At 33.7% G+C, this 26,055-nt stretch overlaps 4 protein-coding genes across 4 annotated transcripts; 3 read left to right on the forward strand and 1 right to left on the reverse strand.

Moving 5' to 3' along the window:
* Positions 1 to 450: 450 nt before the first annotated feature.
* LOC110650357 (cryptochrome DASH, chloroplastic/mitochondrial) lies at positions 451 to 5,032 on the reverse strand. Its single transcript, XM_021805296.2, has 13 exons — positions 4,501 to 5,032; positions 4,207 to 4,346; positions 3,855 to 4,079; positions 3,629 to 3,754; positions 3,438 to 3,512; positions 2,834 to 2,950; positions 2,688 to 2,734; positions 2,517 to 2,593; positions 2,257 to 2,332; positions 1,805 to 1,874; positions 1,468 to 1,591; positions 1,260 to 1,309; positions 451 to 804 (listed from the first exon to the last, which is right to left on the reverse strand). Exons 1-13 carry the CDS (start codon positions 5,030 to 5,032, stop codon positions 607 to 609), a joined length of 1,857 nt encoding a protein of 618 aa, XP_021660988.2. The 3' UTR covers positions 451 to 606.
* A 254-nt stretch (positions 5,033 to 5,286) lies between these two features.
* LOC110650358 (uncharacterized) lies at positions 5,287 to 9,639 on the forward strand. Its single transcript, XM_021805298.2, has 2 exons — positions 5,287 to 5,427; positions 9,104 to 9,639. The coding sequence occupies exons 1-2, from the start codon at positions 5,301 to 5,303 to the stop codon at positions 9,364 to 9,366; spliced, it is 390 nt and encodes a 129-aa protein (XP_021660990.2). The 5' UTR covers positions 5,287 to 5,300; the 3' UTR covers positions 9,367 to 9,639.
* Positions 9,640 to 11,373: 1,734 nt separating this feature from the next.
* On the forward strand, positions 11,374 to 21,733 carry LOC110650356 (pre-mRNA-splicing factor ATP-dependent RNA helicase DEAH7). Its single transcript, XM_021805295.2, has 17 exons — positions 11,374 to 11,707; positions 12,746 to 12,871; positions 13,173 to 13,391; positions 13,883 to 13,959; positions 14,360 to 14,609; positions 14,810 to 14,983; positions 15,079 to 15,224; positions 15,404 to 15,501; positions 16,355 to 16,463; positions 17,094 to 17,271; positions 17,383 to 17,612; positions 17,706 to 17,882; positions 18,440 to 18,511; positions 18,636 to 18,812; positions 19,467 to 19,528; positions 19,631 to 19,783; positions 19,908 to 21,733. Exons 2-17 carry the CDS (start codon positions 12,781 to 12,783, stop codon positions 21,505 to 21,507), a joined length of 3,813 nt encoding a protein of 1,270 aa, XP_021660987.2. The 5' UTR covers positions 11,374 to 11,707; positions 12,746 to 12,780; the 3' UTR covers positions 21,508 to 21,733.
* A 390-nt stretch (positions 21,734 to 22,123) lies between these two features.
* On the forward strand, positions 22,124 to 24,605 carry LOC110650359 (transcription factor MYB90). Its single transcript, XM_058130072.1, is given in 3 exon segments — positions 22,124 to 22,201; positions 23,396 to 23,529; positions 23,784 to 24,605. Coding segments are annotated over 3 exon segments (885 nt in total). The 3' UTR covers positions 24,457 to 24,605.
* The last annotated feature ends 1,450 nt before the right edge of the window (positions 24,606 to 26,055 follow it).

Consider the following 26,055-nt stretch of genomic DNA (forward strand, 5'->3'; position numbering starts at 1 on the left):
ATATATATATATTATTAATTTTTATTCTGTAAACAAAAACATCTCTGTGTCTAATTTTTTTTATTAATTAAAAATGTTAGTCTAAATAAAGTTGAACAAAAACAAAATTTAATTCCTAAAATAACCTTCCTTTACCTCTACCACCTACTCCATCCCTCTCAATCCAACCCTCTTCCTCCCTTCACCGTACTACGAGTAAAATTCACCCACCATTATTTGCAGCCGCGAGCCACCCTTTTAGAATTGCGTCGGCCTCCTGAAAATCGCTTCGATACAACTCACTCACCCAACTGAAAACGCAGGTTAAGAGAAAATCTAGACAGAGGACTTAATGGTAGACAGAATCAAAACACTTTACGAATAATATATTATTTGTAAAATTATAAAAATATATTTATTAATTAAAATTTTGATTATTTGATAAATATTTGAAAAGTAACCAAACCGATCAACAAAAACCAAAACTTTCAAATATTACTAATCCAACTGTCCCAATAATCATGTCTTTCAACAAATAAGACAATACATGTTAACTGTGAATTTTAAATAAATTCTAGTAACAAGTAATTTCACTTGCAAGTAAAAGGTTCAAATTTTCTTTTGTTCCTATCTGTCGAATCCTTTTGTTTGTCTTGTAGCAAAGGCTCTCTCTTGGCTCTGGTGCTTCTTTGGGTTTCCATATTTGAGAGGTACAATTTGCTCAATGTACGATTTTTCAGGAAAGTGTCTCTTATCTTTCTGAAGTTTTTGCAGTTGTGGCAACCAGTATGCAACATATTCGCCTTCATGATCATAGGTTTGTGCCTAGAAAATTATAAAACCATCATCTTTGGCACAACTGATTTAACATATCATTCCACAGCCAGCTCAGTAACTTTCATAGCATATGTATATATAAAGGGAATTCTAAACTACATCATCTTCCTTTTTGGATATGTTGAAAACGCTCGGATCCTTTCTAATTATCTCTAAATATCTAGGCCATGTTTTGCCCTAGTAAATGGAGATAGGATATAATTCTTGAAAAATGATTCTATTTTGTTGTTTGGTGTACAAGAAATCTAACCTTTTTAGACTTCAACTATAATTTCTACAATTACTGTTAGATTATATTTTATAGTTTTAAAAACAAAATTGGTTGGGATTCTCAAAATAAGAAATCTAGATGACACCAATTTCCATTTCTATTTCATTTCCATAAATTAACTAAACATGATATTATTATCATTACAGGAAAAATATATGGAAAGTGCACTTACTTGCTTTGGAATGCTGAAATAACGATCTTCCCTAGGGTCATTTCCAATTCCTTCAGAGAAGAACCGAGGATAAGTATTTAATTCACAAAAATAAAATAAGAGTACTCCTAGCATGTTTGTTTGCTGATGCACTCTCTTACACAAGTTGACTTAACCAAATATTGATAAATTCCATAAATGTATACAGAAAAAAAAAAAAATGCCTTACCTGCACCATAGGTCCAATTCCCATAATTGGAACAGGGGTCATAATCCAAGAGGCATGTCTCAAACCATTCAGCTCCCATACGCCAGTCAATGCCCATATCTCGAACAAGAAAGGAACACACGATCTGTAAAAATAAAAACCACTCATTTTCATGTTCAAGACTTGTTTATTTCTTTGCAAGAATGCAAGAAGATAATCTGTAGATTAAGGTTAATTGTATTAACAACCACACACATTTAAATAAGAGGGGCTTTGACAACAAATGGAGTTGTCATCTTGTTAGTGTCCCAACTGAAATAACTAAGGATGTGCCAAAATATAATCATTAGCTTATTACCTGTCGTCCTCGATTTGACATAAATCCGGTGGTAAAAAGTTCCTTCATGTTTGCATCTATGAGAGGGTACCTAGAAATTTGCAAGTATACATGAGAATAGAAGCAATGCAACTTTATTTAAGGTGCACTGCAAACTTCTTAAGAAAACAAGTTCAATGTATTCTTATTGTGCAATGCTTGAACTAATCATGTCCAGCCATGGCAAAAGAAGGAAGGAAAGTAGCAAAAGGAAAAATGTAAATGCAAATGGTCTAGTTAGACAACCAAGACTAGCAAGTTTCAATGGGAAAAAAAAAAAATAAATCTTTTTGTTTTCATTGATAAGAACAGTAAAGTTTTAGTAGATTTGAAGTTTTTCATCATGGTGATTGAATGCTCTCATGAGCCAAAAGATTAAAATGCTTGTAAGAAAGGGCGATGCTTCACAAAAATTCTAGGATCAAACAACATACCCTGTACACCCATCTCTCCAAGATTCAAACAACCTCTGGTCTTGACTCCATCTTCTTTCCACTTTCCGTGGGCCACCTAAAAACAGAAATTGACAAGACAACATGATGAAAATTCCATGTAACATGTATTCCTTCTTACAGTTTCTATTTAGTTCTAATGCTATTCACATACTTTCAATGTTCTACTCTAAAACTATCCTTTCAATTTTCCTTTGTTTTTGAATTCTTAGGATAGACTGGATACTAGAGAAAATCTTTACCTAAATGGAAAATTGAATTTCCATATTTGGTTGAGAGAAACCTGAAGTAATCCCTCCAAATCAATTCAAACAAAACCCTGAAATGGCATATTGAAATTCAGGTAAAGACATCAAAACACTAACGGAAAGACACACTGTTTGTCACTTTAAGAGAGGGAGAGAGGTAGAGACCAGTATGTGGAATCATTTGCTTGCCTTTCCTTTTCATATCTAATTACCTATAGCAATTAATAAAAATACCTTCCATGAATCAATTTGATCATTCACTATTTATTGAAGATTAAAAACTGCCACTGCAAAAGGGATTAATTGTTGACCTCTTCACAGATGAAACGAGGAGAAAGGCTTCCTGAAGCAAGCCATGGAGAGAATTTCGTTGAGTAATCAGGTCCCAGCATCCCATTTCTAGTCTCCTTATATATCTTCAGCAAATCCTGTTTGTGTAAGCGTGAGAGCAAAAATTTCGAAGATGATTGAGTCTGAGACAGTTGACGCTCTTGTTCAGTATTACAGACTCTGCACGTAAAAATTCCAAAATATATTCTACCTAAACTAAAAGTTCTACAACTTGACGAGGATTAGTGGTTGCTTAATTTAATTATTTACAATCAAGTATAGTTTAGGATGCAACAACTTCAAGAATGAATAAAAATATAAGACAATATGGACAATATCATTTCCTTAAGAATATGTTGTTTCAAATATTGAATTCTCAAGAAGAGCCAGAGTTATTGGTTTGAAATTTTATATTCATGAAAATGTAATTATTATCATCAATCTTGAAGTTATCAATTTGTTTGCTACAACATTTAACACTTGAACATAATAGACTTTCAGCTGTGTCAATACAACAGTCCCTTTGCAATTCTAACAAAGAAATAGTAGTAGATATACATAGATACAGAGAGAAAATCCACTTGCCTTCTTCCAGAAGTACTCAAAAACCCTACATAATGCAGCACTTTCACCTCCCAGAAAGTTCATTCCTTTGTTAACCTGCAAGAACAAGAGAAACGACCAAAAGAATTGATCATTCGCAGTCAGATGGTGTATCAGATATCTTTTCATGGGTCAGATCATTTTTACAGTAGCACATGGAATATCAATCTTGCCTTTTGTGATTGAAGTCCAAGCTGATCAATTGATGGAACACAACCCCAATCTTCAACGCTAGGCGGTGGTGCAAGAGATGTTGGAATTTTAAAACAGCATCGGATGGTACATTTTGCTTCAACAGACTGAATTGTTGCTTCCCACAAAGAAATTTCCAATAAACATCAACAGGGGAAAAAAAGTGATGGAATTAAAAGTTAAAAAATAGTAAATAAGGAATCATGCCTTACGAAACTGAGTATACACATCAGGTATGGTGTTGGTAGAAAAAGGGAGGTCATCCATGTGGTACATAGTGCCGCCCCAAACAAGTTGTAGCTTAGGATTGTTTGTAGAGCACTGGCCAGTGGATTTCTCTGGAAAAGGTGCTAACTTTACCTGCAGCAGTGCTTTATTGACTAATCTCTCGACATTTACCTCTTCACTGCATGTTTCTTTTTGCGCATATACCTGGCTAGATTAGATTGAGATACCCAAACATCTTATTGCTTCGATGCCCAGAAAATCAGGATAATTATATTCCTTGATATTTTATAGAGAGTATTTTATAAGAACAACAGCAAGGAAAACACTTAACTGTGTGGGCTGCAAAAGCTTGAACAAGAGAAGGGATGATTTCCTCAGGTTTGCCATGTCGAATTAGCAGGTTGAGTCCCCTCTTCATCAAATTTTTCTTCAAGTCAGCCAAACACTCGATAATAAATTGAGCTCTCAAAGCTGGTCAAAGCAGAAGAGAGAAGAAACTTTACAATCACCTGATCAACTTCCTCATCTTCAATTAAAATCCAATGAAAAAAGGTACTTTGCACATTTTTCGACGATAATAAAACCACAATCATTGGAACAAGAACAAAATTGGCATGGATAATACCTCCAGTTTTAGGGAAGCCAAAATAGTAAGTATTTCCAAAAAGTCGAGGATCCACACAATACACAGGCAAAACGGTCTCGGAAGAAGCCCAAGCCTTGAACAAAGCCTCATTGTCCAGTATTCTTAGATCGTTCCTGAACCAAACAATGGCAGTCCCTTTACCTTTCCTGTTGACCGTGTTCGACGAGTATCTGTCAAAGGTCTGGTCTGCAACGCGGCACATTTGATCGGAGTCCAGAGCTGGAACTTGGTAGGTGAGGGTAGAAGAAGAGCTTGAAGTGGGATTCATGATTTGGGAGCCAATAGAGAGCTTTGCGTGGGCGGTTGATATTGGATGTATGAACACTGAAAGGGATTTTGATGGCTGGATTAGTTTCTTCAGGGGAAGTGAAGACAGCGAAGGAAACAGGATAGTCATGTGTACGCATATAGTTTGGATTTTGGAGAGAAAGGAGAAGAGGGAGACACAGGGATGTGGACAGTCATCCGGTTGCCACGTGGCTTTTTCTTGTTGCTTATGACGTGGCTCCATATCAGCCTATAAAGTCGGATTGGGTTCAACGAGTCCAGTTGAGCTGAGCTAAATTTGGGTGGGCTTACAACACTGAAATTACTATGTTTTACACGGCGCCGTATTGTTCACATTACCGATTATTGCACGTTCTCGCGTTTTGTCCTTTATAATCGCCCACCTGGGCTTGTCTTCCTTCCAGAGAGGTCGGTTCTCGAACCTACCACAACCAAGGGGAGAAAAGAAAATTCCAGGTGACTTTGACTATTTTTCGGTGGTCGACGGTGAGATGTCGGCATATGAAAACGTTGTTGGCGGGAAGCTGAGGTTGAAGGGACAGCCACTAGATGTGAAAACAGTTGGCATTTCTAAGACGAAAAAGAAAAAGCATCATTATCATGATCGACCCAGAACAGGTTCCTTCATGTCATCCTTCCTTCTCGGTTAATTAATTTACACCCATTCTTTCGAATTAGACATAAACAATAACATCGCCTTGGTTGAAGATTTGAAGTGTGACGATGTTTTATAGTGACAATTATTAATGTTTGTTAGAATGAATTCAGGTGGTCTTTTCTCGCCGTTGGTACAATGGAGTTGATATATGTTCTGCTTTTTTCTCATATAGATTTGCTAGTCTTTTGGCTATCAACACTGGTATGGCTAGTAGCTAGTGGCTGTAATTCTGTCTTCTAGTCTTAGAGGTGGCAGAGAGATAGAAGGTTTAAAATTTTATTTGATAATTCATTATATAGTAAATATAATTTGAATCAAAACAAGAACGAGAGAGTGTATTAAATAAGGCGTGTAACGCCCTTATCCCTACTGAAAATTATTCTTCCTTTGCTTTCTAAGACTGTAGAGTTTAGCCAATTGGAGCATCTAAAACCATACTCTACATTCATCTCACTATCAACTGCAAAACTGGTGAGTTGGGAGGAGTAAACTTTTAGGGAAAAGTTTAGTGAGTTAGCATTTATAATGTATATCATGCAGCATGCGGAAGTAGAGAAAAAGAAGTTAAATAATAAAATTTTTTAAAACAAGCTGAATAAAGTAGATAATAAATTTTAACATGCATGCTATGTGAATTCTAAGATCTTTATATCCATCTCAAATTAAATTCTTTCTAGTTTTCAATCATTTCTTACATATGTAAAAATATCGATAATTGATTCTTGACAACTAAGGATATGCTAAGGTATCAAAATAGATATCAAAATCATATCTATATTGTGTTAACCTTACAACGGCGACTCCACCTCTTTATGGGCAATCCTTTTCTGCTGTAATAATTAAACTACCGGTATCTCTCTAGTGAGAGCAATTATGCTAAATACAATTCAATATTTCATAATGATACTATGTCTACAATTCAATATCTCATAATGATATTAAGTTATGTCATAGTTGTCAAAATCAGATACCATCAAACTCACCATCTTCAATAACATAATTATACTTAGTAAAAATTCATTGCTACCCAAATTAGCTAAATAATCAATCAATTATCATGTGAATCCACAATCTCATAATATTTCTCATAATTCTAAAATATCAAATTATATTTACTAAATTTAGCTACTAGCGCTCTATAATGTGCTACTAATCTCATTACTATTTCCATTCTCATAATTTCTTAACTCTCTTTCTAGACTTGCTAATATAAATGAAATAACATTTGAATAATAATGAACAATTATATAATAGAATTAAATTGAATCAAAATGAGAAATTAAATTATCAGAATATAACAAATGATATCAAAAGCAAATCACAACTTTTGAAGGAACTAAAATCAATTAAAATGCAAATTCATGCTATATATTGTAAAATACCACTTACCTGATTGCAACATCTCCATCCATATAAATTCATATTCAAAAGCTCCTCCTAAAAAATCAATAATCCAATAATCAAAATTAACCACATGCTTTATTTTTCATATTAATAATCTAATGAAAATTCGACAACATCTCCTCTTAAAATTAAACTAAACTTCCTATCACGAACTCAAATCCACAACTCCAAAATTATATCAATATATTAACTTGCATAACTAAAATCACAATTTCACTACCACTTCCTCTATAAACTCAAATTTTCATTTTAATGCAATTTACTTCCTTCAATTATAATTGGTTACAACAACATCAAATTATTTTTCCAACTACTAATGCTCACATTCATCCTAAATTTAACCGTTCACAAATATAAATTTTTCATTCTCAACCAAGTATATAAAATTTAAAGAACCCATAGAAACTATACATACCACCATTTTATACTCAAAACTCATTCATATCACTAAAATCCAACCAAACACTTAATTATTTCTCAAAAATATTTTGCAATCACATAATAATTCAATAAATACTATATCCCATCTCAAAATAATTTTAGTTCCATCAAAATCACTTATTCAATTTAACTCAATCCTTAATATCTAATTTAGTACTTTGTACATTCAATTTTACCAAATTTCATAATTTTCTAAGCATCCTAACTATAGTACTTAAACATATTCAAAAATCAATGATGAAAAATCAAACTCACTTGAATGGATGGGAGAGCTGCTACCCTTGCAGAGTCCTGCTTTTGCTACTATTCACCTTCTTTCTCCCTTTTCTCTTTTTAATTTCTTGTATCCTAGACCAAAATCCTTCTTTTCCCCTTTGTTGGTGTTCTTTCTTGCTAGAAAAACTCCAGAAATCCATCCATCTTTCCTCCCTCTTCCATTCTCTTCTTCTCCCTCTTTCTTTCTTTATTTCTTTCTTTTCCTTTTTTCCCCCTTTTCTCCCTCTTTCCTGAATCTTCTTTCTATTCTTTTTTTATTTATTGTTTTTTTTATAGATCCTGCTGGAGGAGTCACGTGGATGTGCAACCTGCTGTCCGCCTTTTTAAATCAAATTTCATTTTGGTCATTCAACCCTTCAAAAGTTAATTTTTCATTCAAAAGCTCGTAATTTAATTATTTCTTTTTTTTTTTTAAGCTACTAGAGAAGTTCATCATGTGACCCTCGGCTGCCCATTAAAATAAAAATATCCTTTTTGGTCCTTGAATTCTTCAAAAATCCTATTTTTTACCTCAAAACTTCTAAAACTTTTCTTTCAAGTCCAAGTTCAAATTAAATATTCCTCCTCAAAACTTTATAAATTTTGTTTCTATTTCTGATCACAACCATATTTAATTTTCCTTTTTTATTCACAAAAATTGGGTGTTACAAGGCGTGACAGTAAAAATAAGAAGATAAGTAGGCTTTGATGTAATGTGGTATTGTGAGAAGTAGATGTGTTTCAGTGATCCATTTTACTCCTGTAGCTATTCTGCTGTGTCCAAAACCAGAACAGGGGTAGAGTTCACTATTTATGCTATCTCCAACATTACAAGGAGAACATGCTTTATAGACAAATTAGGGTAGCATTTTTGTCTAGGTGATTGCTATTTGCTAGTGAATGAATATTAAAGTGGACACTGTTGGGATGAGATTCCTGAATCTATTTCCTATATAGTAACTGATTTGTTTTATGTGTGTTATTAGATTTTTGTGGGATGTATCTAATATAGCTAAATGACAAAAAAGAATCCATATGGCCAACTCCAACTAGTTTGAGATTAAGGCTTAGTTGTTGTTGTGGGCTCCTATCCAATGGTTTCTCATGAGTGATTTAAGGCCTGAACTTTTGGAGCTTATGTTTTATAAATGTTAGCAGATGATAATCGTGGGTTCACTAGTGAGTTCTCAATGGGTGATTTGTTGTAAATTCATTACGAAACCTGGGGATACAATATGCAGTTTATCTTCCTTGGGAAAAAAAAAATCAGTGATTGATATCATATGTTAGGGATATATAATAGCTATGTAACTTAGGTGCAGGGAGAGACAGAGAGGATGGGTGGGCGCAGGGGGAGAGGAGGGAAGGAGGGTGCTTTAAATCCTCATATTGTTTTGCGAATGCAATTCGTTTTGCTGTCATGTATTCTGAAATTAATTCTATAACATTTGGCGATAATGATTAATCTATTTGTTTTTCTACTTTCTTATCATATTTATTCGACTAACATAATTTCTTCATCTTGGAGGCTGTCAGGTGGAAACAACTCATCATCAAAAGATCATGGTGAGAATATAAATGATGAGACAGACAAAGATGACAAAAAGGGTCAGGCTGCCAAGTACGATGACCATATTACAGCAGCTGAGAGGCGTTATCTTCAACAGTGGGAGAAAATTGATCTCCAAAGACTTACTAAGATGGCCAGTAAATCACACCGTGATCAGATTCAAGAATTCAACCAATATCTGGCTAACCTAAGTGAGCATTATGACATTCCTAAAGTGGGGCCTGGTTAGTTAGTTTGTTTGATTGGTCAGTCGAATTGAATTTTGATTGCAATTGTATTGTGGAATTGCAAACATGTTTTCCTATTCAATTGAAATGGTGTGATTCCTATTCTAAAAATGAGGTCCTAGAGATGACCGTTGAAGAACTTACATATTTTAATCATCTGAAATGGTTGGACTTAAAATTTTATATGAGGTACTTTCCTTGATATTTGGCAAGTCAGATTGTAATTTCATGGATGTCTTTGGATGGTAGATGAAATTTTCTGGAATATGTTTGAAGAGGCAGCTGTTATGTGATTGGTGACTTCTACTTTGCATCCTTTGTGCAACTTGATTTCTATTAACAGGGTCTTTTCTGGCACGCTAGCATGCAGATTACTGATATTGAGTTCATTATTCAATCTTTAGTCCTGAAAGTGGGAATGAGTTGCTAAAAATACAAATAGGGTGCAGCTGAAATTTCTGCTGCAACTGCAAATCTGCACGACTCTTAACCATTTGATATGAGAAATTTTATCCACCTTTGGCAAGAAAAATATTAAGGAAATTGATTCCAGTTTTTCAGAGAGACTTTGGATTTTCAGTGGGAGAAGTATTGGTTAAGGCTCTCATCAAATAATACATTACTTGAAATCTGGTGAGAAACCTTGTAACTGAAAGCAAGTATGACCAAATATTTTTCCATGGACTGGGTGCGTGCGGGATTCAACCAAGCAAATACTTAATTCTTTTCCAAACCATTTTTCAAATTTAAGCTCACAACCAAGTAGTGCAACATCTCAAACTCCAATTCTCCCTGCATGGAAACTAGTGGTCTTCACATCTGTAGGGACTTGAAATGGACGTAGCGGTAGTGCAACACTCACCTACCCCAAGATTGTCGCAGTTAGCTTGTGTGGTGGCTTAAAGTGGACGTACCCAAAATTCACTGCATTGTGTTGTGGTGGTGATACTTAGGATGAAGGTGGCGACTAGTCGTAGGTGTAGCATAAAATGTTAACAATCGAAAAATCAAATTAAATTATTCTAACATCATTTTCTTTTTTTTTTTTCATTTGAATTTTTTTAAAAAATAAATTCGATTACTCGATTCAGTTGATATTAAGATCAAAAAGGTTGAAATCCAATTGATCAAAATTATGTCAATTTAAGTGACATGGTTTTATTCATAATATAAAATTCCTCATTCTCTCCTTCATTATGAATGACGGTCAGACTTGTATTTTCATTACGAAAAACAGTAAGACAAGTATTTTTCTCAGATACTCGACTTAATCAATTAATATTGAAATATATTTAAGTTTAACAAATAATAAATGTGTAGGATTCAAGTTTAATGCCCAGTTATCCGAACTAATTTGACTACTAAGGTTTAGATATACAATTTTATTACCAATTAATAAATGACAAATATCTATATATATATATATATATATTTGGAATTTGAAGCTTAAACATTAAAATGTTAAGGGAATTTATTATTTATTGGAAAATTTTAATTTAGTCTACTTTTAATTTTTATTTAAATTATATTAAAATTTTCATTTTTAAATTCAATTTAACTAAAAATTAATATACTGAGTTTATTTATTTTTAGATTTAAAATAAGAAATTAAATTATTTAATTTTTTATTTAAATTAATAAATAAAAAAATTTAGTCTAAAAAATTTTACTTTTAGATTAAATTAAAATTTTTAAATCAATTTAAACAAAAAAATAAAAATTAATAAAAGTAAACTTCCTATTTTATTTATTTATATATATATATATATATATATATACTCATTAATGATATTTTATTTAAATATTTAATAATTTTAAATTAATGATATTTTATTTGAATATTTAATAATTTTAAATAAAAATTAAAATTTATAAATTGATGGTGATCAATGCTTATAATTTTACAATTATTATATTTGTCAATTTTTTTTTTGTACATCTAAATTTTTTTGGAAATGTATAAACGAACTTTATATTAAAATAATTTAAGAACACAAAAAATTCAGTGTCTCTATATATTTGCGCTGCACTAAGTAAGGAGCAGAGCGCCAAATTTTTGCACAGAATCCAAAAGTAAGCTTCTGCTCGCTCCTCTTTGTCTCTCTCTAAACCAATTAGCATCAATCGCACGCGAGGAAGTGCTTACGCAATTAGATAAAAAATTTTCAAATCCACTTGCTACCTTTGAAAATTTTGAAATCCCTAATCTGTTCCCACTCCAATCGAGCCACTACTTCTGCCAATCATAGCTTTGTGTCGTCTCACGATCCCACATCCTCCATCGTTGTTTCTCCGTCTTTACTTCGCTTGGCTTATTTCATCAACTCTCTGCTTTTTCAATTGGTAATGATTTATCAACTTTTTTCTTGATTTGCTTGCCATCAATTTTAGGTTTTAGGGTTTTAATTTCTGAATGTGTATTTTGTAATTTCAGTGCGTTTTTTGAAGGGTTTTATGAAGGGGTTTCTATAGGGATAGATTTATGAAGTGGGACTTGGTAAAAGTTTCAATCTAATCGATGGAAAATTTAGCTGAAGGGAAATTTTATTCCACGGAAGGGAGATGCTGAGTTGGTCGAATAGGGGTGTTGTAATTCTGGGTATCTAAGAAATCTGTTTGAAAATCTTTTAGAATTGTCAATATGGGTTTCAGGGATTTAGAATGGAACTGGGTGATTTTTGCAGTTGAATTAGAAATTTTCGGTTTTTTAGCAGTTCAATTTATTTTCTTGGGTTGAAAGTTAATAGATTGCGGTGGATCATTGTTTCTGTATGCTATTGTTGCAAGGAAGTTTGTAGTGGAAGAAACAGTTGAGATAAGACTTTTTTTGCTGTGTGATTAGAATTCAGATACCGTCCAAAGTAGAATAGAATAGAGGGTTTGTACCTAGGTTTCCTAGAGTGTGTATTGCTTTTGTATTTGGGAAAAAAAAGGGAACATAAAATGTCCTTGTCTAGAAATGCAGTATTTTAGTGGGAACAAAATAATTGCCTGGATTGTATATGTAACTAACTCTAGAAAATATCATATAAAATCCTTGTGAAGAGAATTGTATCATTACTAGTACATTGCCACATATGGAACTTTATGCTTTGATTTTGATGATATTTTTATATTTATTAGCTTCAAAAAAAAAAAAAAAAAAATAAAAGCAAGAATAATTGCTTAATGCAAAGGTATTCCCAATACTTAAACTTTAAAGAGGATTATCAATATGGAAACATTCGCCTAAATGGGAGATGAAATTTTAGCTGGCAGTGGCCTAAATTCCTAAATGTAATCTGAATTCCTATTATACATATTTGTGAAATTTTAGGTGGCAGTGGCCTAAATTCCTAGATGTAATCTGAATTCCTATTATACATATTTGTTCAATTTTAGGTAGCAGTAGTCTAAATTCCTAAACAACGGTAACTATGGAACCTGAGCAGAGCAGCGGTGGAGGATTATATGTTCCTGGGAAGCAGAGAGTCGAGTTCAGAGCTCCTCAAAGGAAGTCCCTTTTAGGTATGAGATTTTGTATCTATATAATCTTTGACATGTTATTATATATGTTTTGAATCTATATAATTCTTCTTACGAATTGTATTTTTTGCCATTTTTCTGCTGTATTTTCTAATTAATTTTTTTTAATCATGTACTGTGTGATGACACTCATGTTTGTTTCCATCTTTGCTCTGATTCTACTCTTGAATAAGTAATGAAATCTTAATCCCCTTTCATTTTTCTGCTGAATGCTGTAAGCATTCTCACACTCACAATGTGATAAGATTATTTGTTTCATCAACTAACACTGAAGAGTTAACAGGTTTGGACATCCTTGCAAATGAAAAACGGGAGAAATCTGAATCAAATGGCATGTTTAAGGTTCCAAGAGAAAGAATCACCTCTGTTGCAGCATCCATCGACGAGGGAGAACTTGAATCATCTGGAACAGATGAAGTCAGGGATGGTGAATCTATTAGTGTAAACAATCATGTAAATAGACGTTATCGTGAAACAGCTGCGCATGAGATCACTCATGAAGGTATGCATAATGAATTTGTCTGTGGTGGAAATGATCAATTGTTGTAGGCACTTATTGAGCTGCTAAAACCCTGATTTTGTGTTGTTTCTAGTCATTCTAAATTAGGCAATTGTTAGACTGTGTCAATAGTTTGTAAGAAAGACTTGAGACTGGACCCATTTTCAACAATCAAATACTGTGGTGGAGATCTCAACAAGTTTTGCAAACCAGCAAAGTAGTCAGGCAACATTGAAGTTACCTACAAATATCTGCACAATTTTTAATCTTGACCCCTCTTTGCCTCCCCACAATGTTTTTCAAAAGTGTGGTTTTTATGTATGATGTATGGTCTTGGACTGGTTTTATACACTTTCAAGTCCTGTCTGATGGACACTTATGTGTCTTTCATAATACTTATCAGATGTCTATGTTTATCCTTTTCCCTCCTCTTGTTTATTTTTGAAGCAAGGCCTTTTCATGTTTTCTCAAAAGATTTCAATCATAACTTGCAGAAAGTACCGTGACTCAAGGAGAAACAATTAGTGATATTTATGGTAGTCATCACTCAAGAGAAAATGTATCATCAGATGTGAGTTAATCCTCAACTTCTGTTATTTTTCTTTATTGTTATATCAAAATTTTTACCTTGCAGATGTTATAGAACTAGAAATTATATCTTTCAGAAAAAGTTAGTTTCAATTATGATGTAGGTGTTACCAAGTATCTTTATTGGAGTTTTTGATGGTCTAACTGCAGTTTTACCCCTTGTGTGCAAAATGGATTGTTGATAATATTTTGTTATGTGCAATGAGTTATTTTGTTTGGGTAACAAAACTAGAATAAGGGCCAGAACTATGTCAAAATAGTCAAATTTATGAGCTTCTTCATTACTTAGTTTCTGGGACTAGTGATTACATTGGCAACGTTTTTGAGCTTCTAATTTTGTATTTTATATATGGTATTGAATAGTGTTATGTTTTTGAAATAAGGATCCTAGCACTATTAGGAGTTCTCGAGGTATCCGTTCAAGCAGTCCTAGGGGTGGGAGAGATGACCGCAGTAATGTGAGAAGAGATTTTAAGGATGATTCCAGGGGTGAAAGCAGGAATAGAAACCGGCATAGGGATAATAGTGAAGAGAGCAGTCATGGAAGGGGAGATCGTCGTTCGTATGAAAGAGAACATAGTAGAGATTATGACAGAAAACGAGGCAGATACGAAGGTTCAAGGAGGACACCAGGTATATATAACTTCTTTTCTTGGTCTATTAGATATCTTCTTCTTTACACATGATACAATAGCATAATTATTTCTCTTGCTCTATAAAACTTTAAAAAAAAATTTAATAATTTTAGTTTCTAGTCTCCTGTTTTGATTGGATGGGGACATCTTATCCTTATCACATATCTAATGTAAGAAAATTAAATTTGGATCATGCAGGTAGATTTGACTGGGATGATGGGAGATGGGAATGGGAAGAAACTCCCCGTCGGGATAGTCACTCTAATACAAGCCAGCGCCATTATTATTCACCATCCCCGATGTTTGTTGGAGCCTCACCTGATGCACGATTAGTTTCCCCATGGTTGGGCAGCCATACACCTTCTTCTATTGGTATGTTCAATGGTGATTGTAATTTGTCTGGAAACTGCTATAATTTTCTCTTCCTATTTTTTTGGGCTTATAACTCCATTTTTGGAAATGCACAGGTTCTACCGCTTCTCCATGGGATCAGATTGCTCCCTCTCCAGTTCCGATTCGTGCCTCTGGATCTTCAGCTAAGTCTTCTAGTTCTAGGAATGGTGGGAAGTCCCATCAACTTACTTTCTCCTCTGCAAGGTCACAATCATTAGAGGTAATGTGTAGGTGGTTAGTGATGCACATAGTTTTGTTTGCTTATTCTTTCAATAAAAATAATTTACATGTGTATAATTATTCTGTATGTTTGAATGATCACAGTGCACTTCCTAAGTTGATCAATTTTATGTTCAATATTAGCCCAAGTCAATGTCATGCCTCATTATATATTTGCAGGAGGAAGGAGCAGATAAAGCTTATTCATCTGAGGAACACAATCATGAGATTACTGAAAGCATGCGCCTAGAGATGGAGTACAATTCTGATCGAGCATGGTAATTAGTTTCTCAAATTAGTTTGAGATTATACATATTAGCTTTATTTTCTTCATTGATGGGATTAGATATGAACTTTTTGAGGACAAGCAGGTCATGTCTATTCCTAAGAACTCATAGAATGCACAAATCCATGAATGTCATTTCCTTTTCTTTGATTTTTCGTAATTATCCTTTGTCTGCACCTATACACATATTCGTACTTTTTGGATTGCTTGCCTAGTTACAAGTGATTGCTACCATATTAAGTAGTTAAAAAAGCATGATCTTTCACCAGATCTACAAATGAGGCCTTTTTTTCTTTGGAATATATTATTATAGCCTTTTCATGATAACTAGTTACAATTATAGCCAAGCTAAAAAAATTCTTTTTTGAAGGCAATGACAAAATAGTACTATTTTTTGGTGAGTTATTTTTTATTCAATGGAGACTATATCATATATCATCTCTAAAAATTTCATATTGGCCTTCCTTATAAAGTGGATTTGTTATTGTTCCTGCTATGGTTTTCATTGGAGCTTAATGGAATGATATTTCGTTGGGATATTATTTTAATGACAGCATCAACAGTAGAAATGAAAGCAATATGTAATGTACAGGCTACGATAATATGTTTTTAAAGAATTTAATGCAATTGTACTTTTAGAAGAATTTTGTCCCTTTTTGGTTATTAACCTATTAAATACAGCCTTTTCAAATTAGATCAAACTTCCATTACTTTATATCAATCCAGATATGATGGCTCCGCCAAGTAGTCTTCTTTTTGGTTGTTGATCATTGTACAGTATTAATTTTATACCAGCATTTTTTCTTTTATGCCTCTATTTTTGCTAAATGGAGTTTCATGCATAGGTATGATAGAGAAGAAGGTAACACAATGTTTGATGCTGATAGCTCATCTTTTTTCCTTGGAGATGATGCCTCATTCCAGAAAAAAGAAGCAGAATTGGCCAAAAGGCTGGTATGTTTATAAATGCTTGGAAAATTCCCCCCCCCCCCCCTCTCTCTCTCTCTCTCTCTCTCTCTCTCTCTGACTGTATTAATTGGTCTTCATCGTTGACAATTTGGTTGATCAATATTATATGTAATGGACGCAGTGAGTGAACGACGTTAATTCATTGCCTGCCTAACAAAATTTGCATGTCTTATCAATATTCAAATTGATCATTATGTTTTTGTGTGCATATTTGGATTCAGCACACTTTTTTCTGCATCAAAGGATGTTATATCTATAATGTAAGGAAACTAATTAAAGTGGTTTGACATCTAGAATTAATTAGAAATGTCCTTGCAATCCACAACATGCTTAAGGGGTCATAAACAAGTCGCAAGTTAGAGTCTCTCTTACATTAGTGTAGATGGTTGTGAAGTATGAACCTTATTAATTGGAAATTAAGAAAAAGATCATTTGCTCAAAACATTCTATTTTTATTTATGGGTGCCTTTTTTTCTTCTCTTTCTTATATATGGATGCATAAATAAAAATCCACAGAAATTCTACCTTACAAATTATTGAAGTGGTATAACAATTGTTTATTAATTATAGCATGCCGAGTTCCCCTGTTGACAGATAATGGCATCTTTTATGCAGGTTCGAAGAGATGGCACCAGAATGTCACTTGCACAAAGCAAAAGGTTGTCTCAACTTACTGCTGACAATGCCCAATGGGAGGACCGGCAATTATTAAGATCTGGAGCTGTTAGGGGTACTGAAGTGCAGACTAATTTTGATGACGAGGAAGAACGCAAGGTCATTCTTCTTGTACATGGTAAGAGAACATCTCAATGGGCCTTGTTAGATTTAGATAATTGGTGAGCAGAATGCAAAACAAATTATTCTTTCTTTTAGCTAAACTTTTTGTCATCTTTTGTTGTGATAGATACAAAACCTCCATTCCTGGATGGAAGAGTTGTTTTTACTAAACAAGCAGAGCCTATAATGCCCATAAAAGATCCTACCTCAGACATGGCCATTATTTCACGCAAAGGATCTGCTTTGGTTAGAGAAATTCATGAGAAGCAAAGTATGAATAAGTCACGCCAGCGTTTTTGGGAGCTTGCTGGCTCAAAACTTGGTGATATTCTTGGTGTTGAGAAGACAGCAGAACAGGTACACATCTGAACGAAAATGTAGGTTTCTTTAAGCTTTTTTGAAGAATATTTAATTATCGGTCTTAAAACACAACTTTTGTTTTGATCTTAGATTGATGCCGATACAGCTGTAGTAGGTGAAGAAGGTGAAGTTGATTTTAAGGAAGATGCAAAATTTGCACAGCATTTGAAAAAGGAGGAAGCTGTGAGTGATTTTGCAAGGTCAAAATCCATTGCTGAGCAGCGACAATATCTGCCCATATATTCAGTGCGAGAGGATTTATTACAGGTTTGACACATTTCTATCATTGTATGCTTGTATGTTTTTGCATTCAGCAGCATTGAAAATTGCTTGTTTCTCCATTTAACTGTTGCCTTCTAAGGGGAGTTCAGAACATTACAAAATTTATTCCCCATAATATTGCCTGGACTGTCCAAAATGGAATGTTTTGGGCATTTATTCTAATTGTTCTTTTTGGAGTTTTTGGGTGGATGTTAGAGGGATAGAGCTATATGTGGAAATTGAACTGATGGAAATTATCTTTTTTTTTTTTTTTTTTTGGTATAATGATGTAACAAATAGAGTTCTGTTTAAAAAGCTTCTTTTTTTTTTTCCCTCCTTTATAATGTTGTACCTAAAACATTCTTCAAATTAGCAATGGTGATTTGACCACTAAATCATCCCATTTGTGGTTCATTTTTGTGTCTTATGTTTGAAATGCGCATAAAATTTAGGTCTAGTTGCTATTTCATTTGTTGCTAACTGGCTGTGCCTTTTGATGCATGCATGGAATATTTTTGCAGACCTGTTTTTGCTCATTATTTTTATGATTATGCTCTGCATAGGTGGTTCGTGAAAATCAGGTGGTGGTTGTTGTTGGAGAAACTGGTTCAGGAAAGACTACTCAACTGACACAGGTAACCCCATGCATTACATTCTCCTTTCTGTTTTCCGGAAAGCTTTTACTAATTTATAATATTAGAGGTGCAGACACCTCCTGAACTGGAATCTGACGTGTCCGTTTTTTTTTTTTTTTTGCAGTATCTACACGAAGATGGGTATACAAAAAGTGGTATAGTTGGTTGCACCCAACCAAGGCGTGTGGCAGCCATGAGTGTTGCAAAGAGAGTTAGCGAAGAGATGGAAACTGAATTGGGAGATAAGGTTGGTTATGCTATCCGTTTTGAGGATGTGACTGGGCCAAACACCATAATTAAGGTGAGTTTTGGCTCCTCTTTTTTTTTTTATTTTTTTGCAATGTGATGCTATTTGATAGTTTCTGAATAAGCCTTTGTTGCCAATGGTTATTGCTGAAATCACTCTATGCAATGGGTGCCTTATACCTTATCTTTCTTTCAGGTAATTTGGTTTTCACTCTGCCTTTTTAGCCATAGAATCCAAAACATTTTTAATTCATGGGGATTTGGATTGATAAATTAAATCTAACTTGTTAAAAACAGAGTTACACTAGAATCTCCCTATCCAGTGACTTTTTATGTGTGCATTTTTGTAAACGAAATTTAAAAATAAGACTTGTTTGAAAGAAAAGCTAATGGGAAATGTAATAGAAAACGTAGAATTTGCGTTCTTAAAATATAAGCTTTGGAGAACTTCAAAAATGATCCGAATTACGCATAATAGTTTGAGAACCAGTAATATCTTGAGGATTTGGCTTTGTGTTTTATTTTAGTTTTAATGTCGACAATGGTGTGTTCATATAATTGATATGAAGATAGCCAGATGAATGAGTTATTATCCACATTGTAGTAATAGGTTGTTGAGCAATTTATCTTATTTTCTTTATTTTTTCAAGTTTGGTTCTAACTTATATAAGACAGTCACATTCTAAAGCTTTCATTCTCAACTTTGCAGTATATGACTGATGGAGTGCTATTGCGTGAAACTCTGAAAGATTCTGATCTTGACAAGTATCGGTATGTGAAGCTGTTATTTCTGTATTCATCTCATTTTCATTAATAAGTTATTGTTTTTGCTAGAATCAAGAGTATTTAGTTTTGTAATTGTGATTGTAACAGGGTTGTAGTCATGGATGAAGCACATGAAAGATCGTTAAACACAGATGTTTTGTTTGGAATACTAAAAAAGGTGGTTGCCCAGCGTCGTGACTTCAAGCTCATTGTGACATCTGCAACTCTAAATGCTGAGAAATTTTCTAATTTCTTTGGAAGGTAACTTATATGCTTCTGCTACCAAAAATAAGAAACACTGCACGCATCCATTTGCCTTCATAAACTTTGTATGTATTTTTTTCCCTTGACAGAAATATAAACTAATTTTCTAAACATGTTGCAGTGTTCCAATTTTCCACATTCCAGGAAGAACATTCCCAGTGAATATCTTGTACAGCAAAACGCCTTGTGAAGATTACGTTGAAGGAGCAGTGAAGCAAGCAATGACCATCCACATTACAAGTCCTCCAGGTGACATACTTATTTTTATGACCGGCCAAGATGAGATAGAAGCAGCCTGCTATGCCCTTGCTGAGCGCATGGAACAACTTATATCTACGACAAAAAAAGCAGTCCCTAAGCTCTTGATACTGCCTATATACTCCCAACTACCAGCTGATTTGCAAGCCAAGATATTCCAGAAAGCTGAGGATGGGGCCCGCAAATGCATCGTTGCCACAAACATTGCAGAAACGTCGCTGACAGTTGATGGAATTTTTTATGTTATTGATACAGGATATGGTAAAATGAAAGTTTACAATCCTAGGATGGGCATGGATGCTCTCCAAGTTTTCCCTGTTAGCCGTGCTGCTGCTGATCAGCGTGCTGGACGTGCTGGTAGAACTGGCCCTGGCACGTGTTATGGGCTTTATACAGAAAGTGCATACCTAAATGAAATGCTGCCCAGTCCAGTGCCAGAGATCCAGAGGACCAACCTTGGTAATGTGGTTTTGTTGCTCAAGTCTCTGAAGATTGACAACTTGCTAGATTTTGATTTCATGGACCCACCTCCACAGGATAACATCCTTAATTCAATGTATCAGTTGTGGGTCTTGGGTGCACTCAACAATGTTGGAGGCCTAACTGATCTTGGCTGGAAAATGGTGGAGTTTCCTCTAGACCCCCCACTAGCTAAGATGCTCTTGATGGGAGAACAACTAGGATGTATAAATGAGGTTTTGACAATTGTGTCAATGCTTTCAGTGCCATCAGTGTTTTTCCGGCCCAAAGATAGGGCAGAGGAGAGTGATGCTGCAAGGGAAAAATTTTTTGTTCCCGAATCTGACCACCTGACTCTGCTTAATGTTTATTTGCAATGGAAAGAGCATCAATACCGTGGAGATTGGTGCAACGATCACTTTTTGCATGTCAAAGGATTACGGAAGGCTAGAGAAGTCAGATCCCAGCTTCTAGATATTCTCAAAACTTTGAAAATTCCATTAACTTCTTGTGGTCATGATTGGGATGTTATACGAAAGGCCATATGTTCTGCATATTTTCACAATGCTGCAAGATTAAAGGGTGTTGGGGAATATGTTAATTGCAGGAATGGAATGCCATGCCATCTTCACCCAAGCAGTGCCTTATATGGTTTAGGTTATACTCCAGAGTACGTGGTATATCATGAATTGATTTTGACAACAAAGGAATACATGCAGTGTGCCACTGCAGTGGAGCCCCAGTGGTTGGCTGAGCTGGGGCCAATGTTTTTTTCTGTGAAGGAATCGGACACATCTATGTTGGAGCACAAGAAAAGGCAAAAGGAAGAAAAAACGGCAATGGAGGAAGAGATGGAAATTTTGAGAAGGGAGCAAGCAGAGGTAGAGAAAGAGAGCAAGGAAAGGGAAAGGCAAAAGAGGGCAAAGCAGCAGCAGCAAGTCTCTATGCCAGGGCTGCGACAAGGCTCTTCCACTTATTTGAGACCAAAAAAGTTTGGTTTGTAAATGTCATGTATTCTGTATTAATATTTGCGGTTGAATGTTATCAATTCCTCTCTTAAAATAGAGATGTTGTAAAAGGGGGAGGGATGTAGTCCCCTCAAGCGCAGCTGTTGACAGGAGGACAGAAAAAATTCAGTGTCCATTTTTTTTTAAGCGCTTACACAAGTTTGGAGGTAGAATAGAATATTTGAGTCATAGTATTTATTGATTCTGAGTTCTGCTGTTTTTACTTTCGCATTTTTATTCATGGATTTCAAGATTTGTCATAGACGTCAAAATTTTCCATCATGTAAAATTGGCTACCCCAAATTTGGAAAGGAATAATTCCAGAGGAAAGTCCTCTTCTCTCTAGAATTAGAGCATGTTTGAGATTGTAGTTGAAATAGCTTTTTTTAAGAAAGACACTGATATTGTTAGTTTGAAACGGTGTGATTAAAGTATGTTTAATTTATATTGCTATAATTTTATTGAAATGATTATTTTATTAATGGAAACCTAAACTTATTTCTCTTTGAAAATAGAAGGGTTAAATTATAATTTTTGTTAAACTTTGGAGATTGACTTGTAAACTACTCAATCAGCCCAGCAAAAAAGAAGCTCGTGACCAAAGAGATGGAAAATGGCATTTCCAGTGCAAGTTCAATACTCCCTGCCTGCAGGAGTCGTTGATCATCTTCAATTTCATAATTTGTATCAGGTACATCCTTGAATTGTCTCTTCCTTTCTATTGCTATTCATTTTTCATAATATCTTGGTAGTTTCAATTAACTCTTGGTCATCATAGTCAGATTCACGATCAATATTCACCACATAATTTTCATTATTTTTCATCCATATCAGCAGAGTCGATTTCAATGGGGTCATTAATAGCTTTTATCAGTCCTATCATCACCAACACTACCTCTCACCTTCTCACTTGTACCCTCATACATTCACATTATAGGTTAGTAATTTTCCTTTGGATTTTTCTGCACTAGCTTTTATCAAATGCACATTTAAGCAACCATCAATTACGACCTCAGTGCATCTATGGCATGCTTAAGATAAAAATTAATAAACTCATTTTCACGAACCAAGCTCAAACAATCATCACCCTATCATTAAACACCAGTCTCAACCCTTCTTCAAAATCATACCCATGTTTAGCCTAATAAATAGCTGATTTGTTATGGTAATCCAATTACTCCATTATTTTCCTAATCTCAAATAATGTAGTTCATAGAGATCATTCATATTTAAATAAACAAAAGGACAAAACTCAATTATATCAGCGAAAAAGAAGCTTGTGGCCAAAATGAATAATGAAGCTGAGCCTGATCAGCGAGTTCTCTAGGAGACACAGATTCATAGCAACCGTTGTCAGCTTTTTATCAAGTAAGAGTCCAAAAGTTCTTTTCAGTATTCATTTTTTATTATGTCTACAACTAAATTTTGTCTAACCTAACACCTAATAAGTGAATGCTTTTCAACCTAACTCCAATATAGATGCCAACAATAAATATTTTTAGGAAAAATATAGTACATATAAATAGTTGATTGATGGGCTGTTTTATTTGAATGAACAATTACCCTTTAATTTGTTTTTAGCACATGAGGCCTTTGATAAACAATGAATGATTTTTGGAGTGATTTTATTTTGCAAAGTGTGGGCAACAAACTTTCATGTCTCTCTGGGCTTGAGCAAACGTTAGTTCTGGTGGAGGGAACAGACTAAGAATGTTAGATGAATAAATCATATATAAGAGGAAGGCGACAATTCATAGGATATATATATATTTTTTTATCAGCACCAGCATGATAAATCGATATCTTATTATTAAAAATAAAATAAAATTTTAATCGAATGGAATAATTGTTACAAATTTCTTGTAATGGATCACGTGCAAAGCAGTGGTCCATGCACTATTGGACAAATACGCCTCTGGCTATAAGAACGAGTTTCTTCACCAATTTGGAAACCCAACAGCCAGCTTCTTTGAAACAGACGGTGAGATATGAGGAGAACAACTGGCTCTTCAAAGGAAGGTAATAAAAGAGGAGCATAGACTGCTCTTGAAGACAAAATGTTCATGGATTATGTCGCCTTACATGGTCAAGGAAAATGGGAAAGGATTTCCAGAAACATAGATCAGAGATCTTCTCTCTATTTTATTAGATTCAGCAGTATATATAAATAAAGTTTATATATCAATTAACTTAATCATTGAATTATGGGTCTTTTATTTATTTATTTATTTTAAATAACATGCAGGTCTAAAGAGATGAGGAAAGAGCTGCAGGCTTCTTTGGTTGAATTACCTGAGACCTGGCATAAAGAGAGGGAACTTCTCAGACGATGAAGAAGAACTCATTATCAGGCTCCACAAGCTTTTAGGCAACAGATGATCTCTAATAGCAGGAAGACTTCCAGGGCGAACAGATAATGAAATAAAGAATTACTGGAACACCATTTTAGCTAAGAGGGCACAAGAGTTGCAATTGACCCTGCCTAAACTTGAGAAGAAACAACCTCCATCTCCAGGGACAATACCAAAACTGATGTGTCAAAGCATTCAAACACCTGCAGGCACGACAGCGACTCAGCAACAAGATGTTCAACTAGTTAATGTGGCAATGGGACCATTATTAGAAAATGCGCAGCTGTGTGAGTTGGACTATCTGAAGGATTTTAATGTGGAAGAATTTGGTCAGATTCTTGATTCAGACTACTTGACAAAGGCAAGTGGTGCGAATGATAATAACATGAAAGAAGAAGAAATGGATGGGATTAATAAGAGTGGAGCAGCAGAGTTTCCTGCAGTGAAATTTGAGGGCAATGGATGTGTTGAAACTGATTTCATGTCACAGCTGGTTTCCTTTCTTGATTCAGATGTGGAATGGCCACCGACAACATCAATCACTAACATATATGGTTCCGGAGAGAGATCTCCAGAACATGTGACTAGTTTATGATTTCAATCATAAGAATAAGAATTTGGCTCACTTATCATTATTGCACGTGGGGCAATTCTCGAGAAACACGCTCACCTAAACTAGAAGTTTAAACTCAGATTCAGAATGTATTTAGTTTGAATTATAGTCGGTTAAATTTATTTATAAGTAAAAAGTGATAAATAAATTAGTATTTAGCTTGAATTATAAATTAAAAAGTTTACTTAAATAAGTCAGAAATCATAAATAAGGACTCATTACTTACGATTTATTTATTTATTTATTTATTTTAAAATTACTCTTTGAATAAGTAAAATATTATATTATTTTAATAATTTTTAAAAATATCAAAATTATCTTAATTTTAACAACTACAATTAATTACATATCCTTTTTGGTAAATTAACTAAATAGTTATTTTAAGCACCTTTTAACTACATATTTAAACTATTTAAAAGTTATTTTTAAATAATTTTATTAAATAATTAACTACTTGCTAGTCAAACTAAACACCTTCTTCGTCAATTAATTAGGATTCAATTCCATGAAAGAATTATAAAATTATTTATTTTGAATATATCAAATGAATTAATTTGAAGAAGTGCACCCTTAAAATTACCCGAATTAATCTTGATACATAAAGTTGACCCAAAAGATTTAATCTTCATATGTGAAAATTGATAAAAAAAAATAACTCTAATCATACTTTTTTTTTTGAAAAAAAAAACTATACATTAATTGTCTGTGTTGGAAATAAAATTTCGAGGCATAAAAGTCCCATTGCATACTATTAAGAAGTTAAATTCCAAAGTTAGGGTACACACACACATATATATATATATATATATATATATATATATATATATATAATTACAAAATGAACATGAATAAGCTTCATTAACTCAATGTATATTGTTGTGAAAAACCACACCTACACAAAATAAAGAATACAAAATTTAACGTGATTCGGTGTAAACCTACTCTACTAATAAATTCACTATCAAGGAAAAATAATTACAACTACTAATTAGTTTTCTTACCCTCAAAATCACTCAAATAAAAACTTACAGAATTCAATATACTTTTTCACTTTGTGAGCTCTCTATAATACATTTCATATAATGGCCAACCAACTACACATATATATAGGCCACTAAAACCTAGTCATTTTAGGATTCTAATTATTAAACATCATAATTTAAATTTTACTAAACTTTTTAAACTAATCATACTTCATAAACTAATTACACTTCCTAATTCCAATTAGACTTGGGCTAGATGTAACAACCTTAATTTTTAAATAAATTAATTTATATGTGAATATTAGTATTTTATTGTATTAAGTATTTGAGAATTTTTTTGAAAATAAATTAATTTATATGAGAATATTAGTATTTTATTGTATTAAATATTTGAGAATTTTGTTGAAATTTTCTAATTTTTAGAATCGGGTTTGATTTTTCAAAAATGTGAAACTTTGATGATTTTAAAAAAATTAATTTAAAGACCACGTGGTAAAACTAAAAATATATTTAGACTCTACAAATTTTTATGAGTTTCTAAAATTTTTTTGAAATTTTTGTGCCTCATTTTTTGTCCCAGGGCCGAGTAAAAATTCAA

This window comes from Hevea brasiliensis, chromosome 11 (assembly GCF_030052815.1).
Source record: "Hevea brasiliensis isolate MT/VB/25A 57/8 chromosome 11, ASM3005281v1, whole genome shotgun sequence".
NCBI classification, from domain to species: domain Eukaryota; kingdom Viridiplantae; phylum Streptophyta; class Magnoliopsida; order Malpighiales; family Euphorbiaceae; genus Hevea; species Hevea brasiliensis.

Excerpts from the sequence above, each read along its gene's own strand:
- LOC110650358 (XM_021805298.2), top strand. The coding sequence starts at position 5,301 with ATGTCGGCATATGAAAACGTTGTTGGCGGGAAGCTGAGGTTGAAGGGA. Across the intron at positions 5,428-9,103 it reads TCATGATCGACCCAGAACAG|GTGGAAACAACTCATCATCA; the intron begins GTTCCTTCATGT and ends GGAGGCTGTCAG.
- LOC110650356 (XM_021805295.2), top strand. The coding sequence starts at position 12,781 with ATGGAACCTGAGCAGAGCAGCGGTGGAGGATTATATGTTCCTGGGAAG. Across the intron at positions 15,225-15,403 it reads CAAGGTCACAATCATTAGAG|GAGGAAGGAGCAGATAAAGC; the intron begins GTAATGTGTAGG and ends ATATATTTGCAG. Across the intron at positions 19,784-19,907 it reads TTTTCTAATTTCTTTGGAAG|TGTTCCAATTTTCCACATTC; the intron begins GTAACTTATATG and ends AACATGTTGCAG.
- LOC110650357 (XM_021805296.2), bottom strand. The coding sequence starts at position 5,032 with ATGGAGCCACGTCATAAGCAACAAGAAAAAGCCACGTGGCAACCGGAT. Across the intron at positions 1,875-2,256 it reads TGGAGAGATGGGTGTACAGG|GTACCCTCTCATAGATGCAA; the intron begins GTATGTTGTTTG and ends GCAAATTTCTAG. Across the intron at positions 1,310-1,467 it reads GAATTGGACCTATGGTGCAG|GAATTGGAAATGACCCTAGG; the intron begins GTAAGGCATTTT and ends TCTTCTCTGAAG.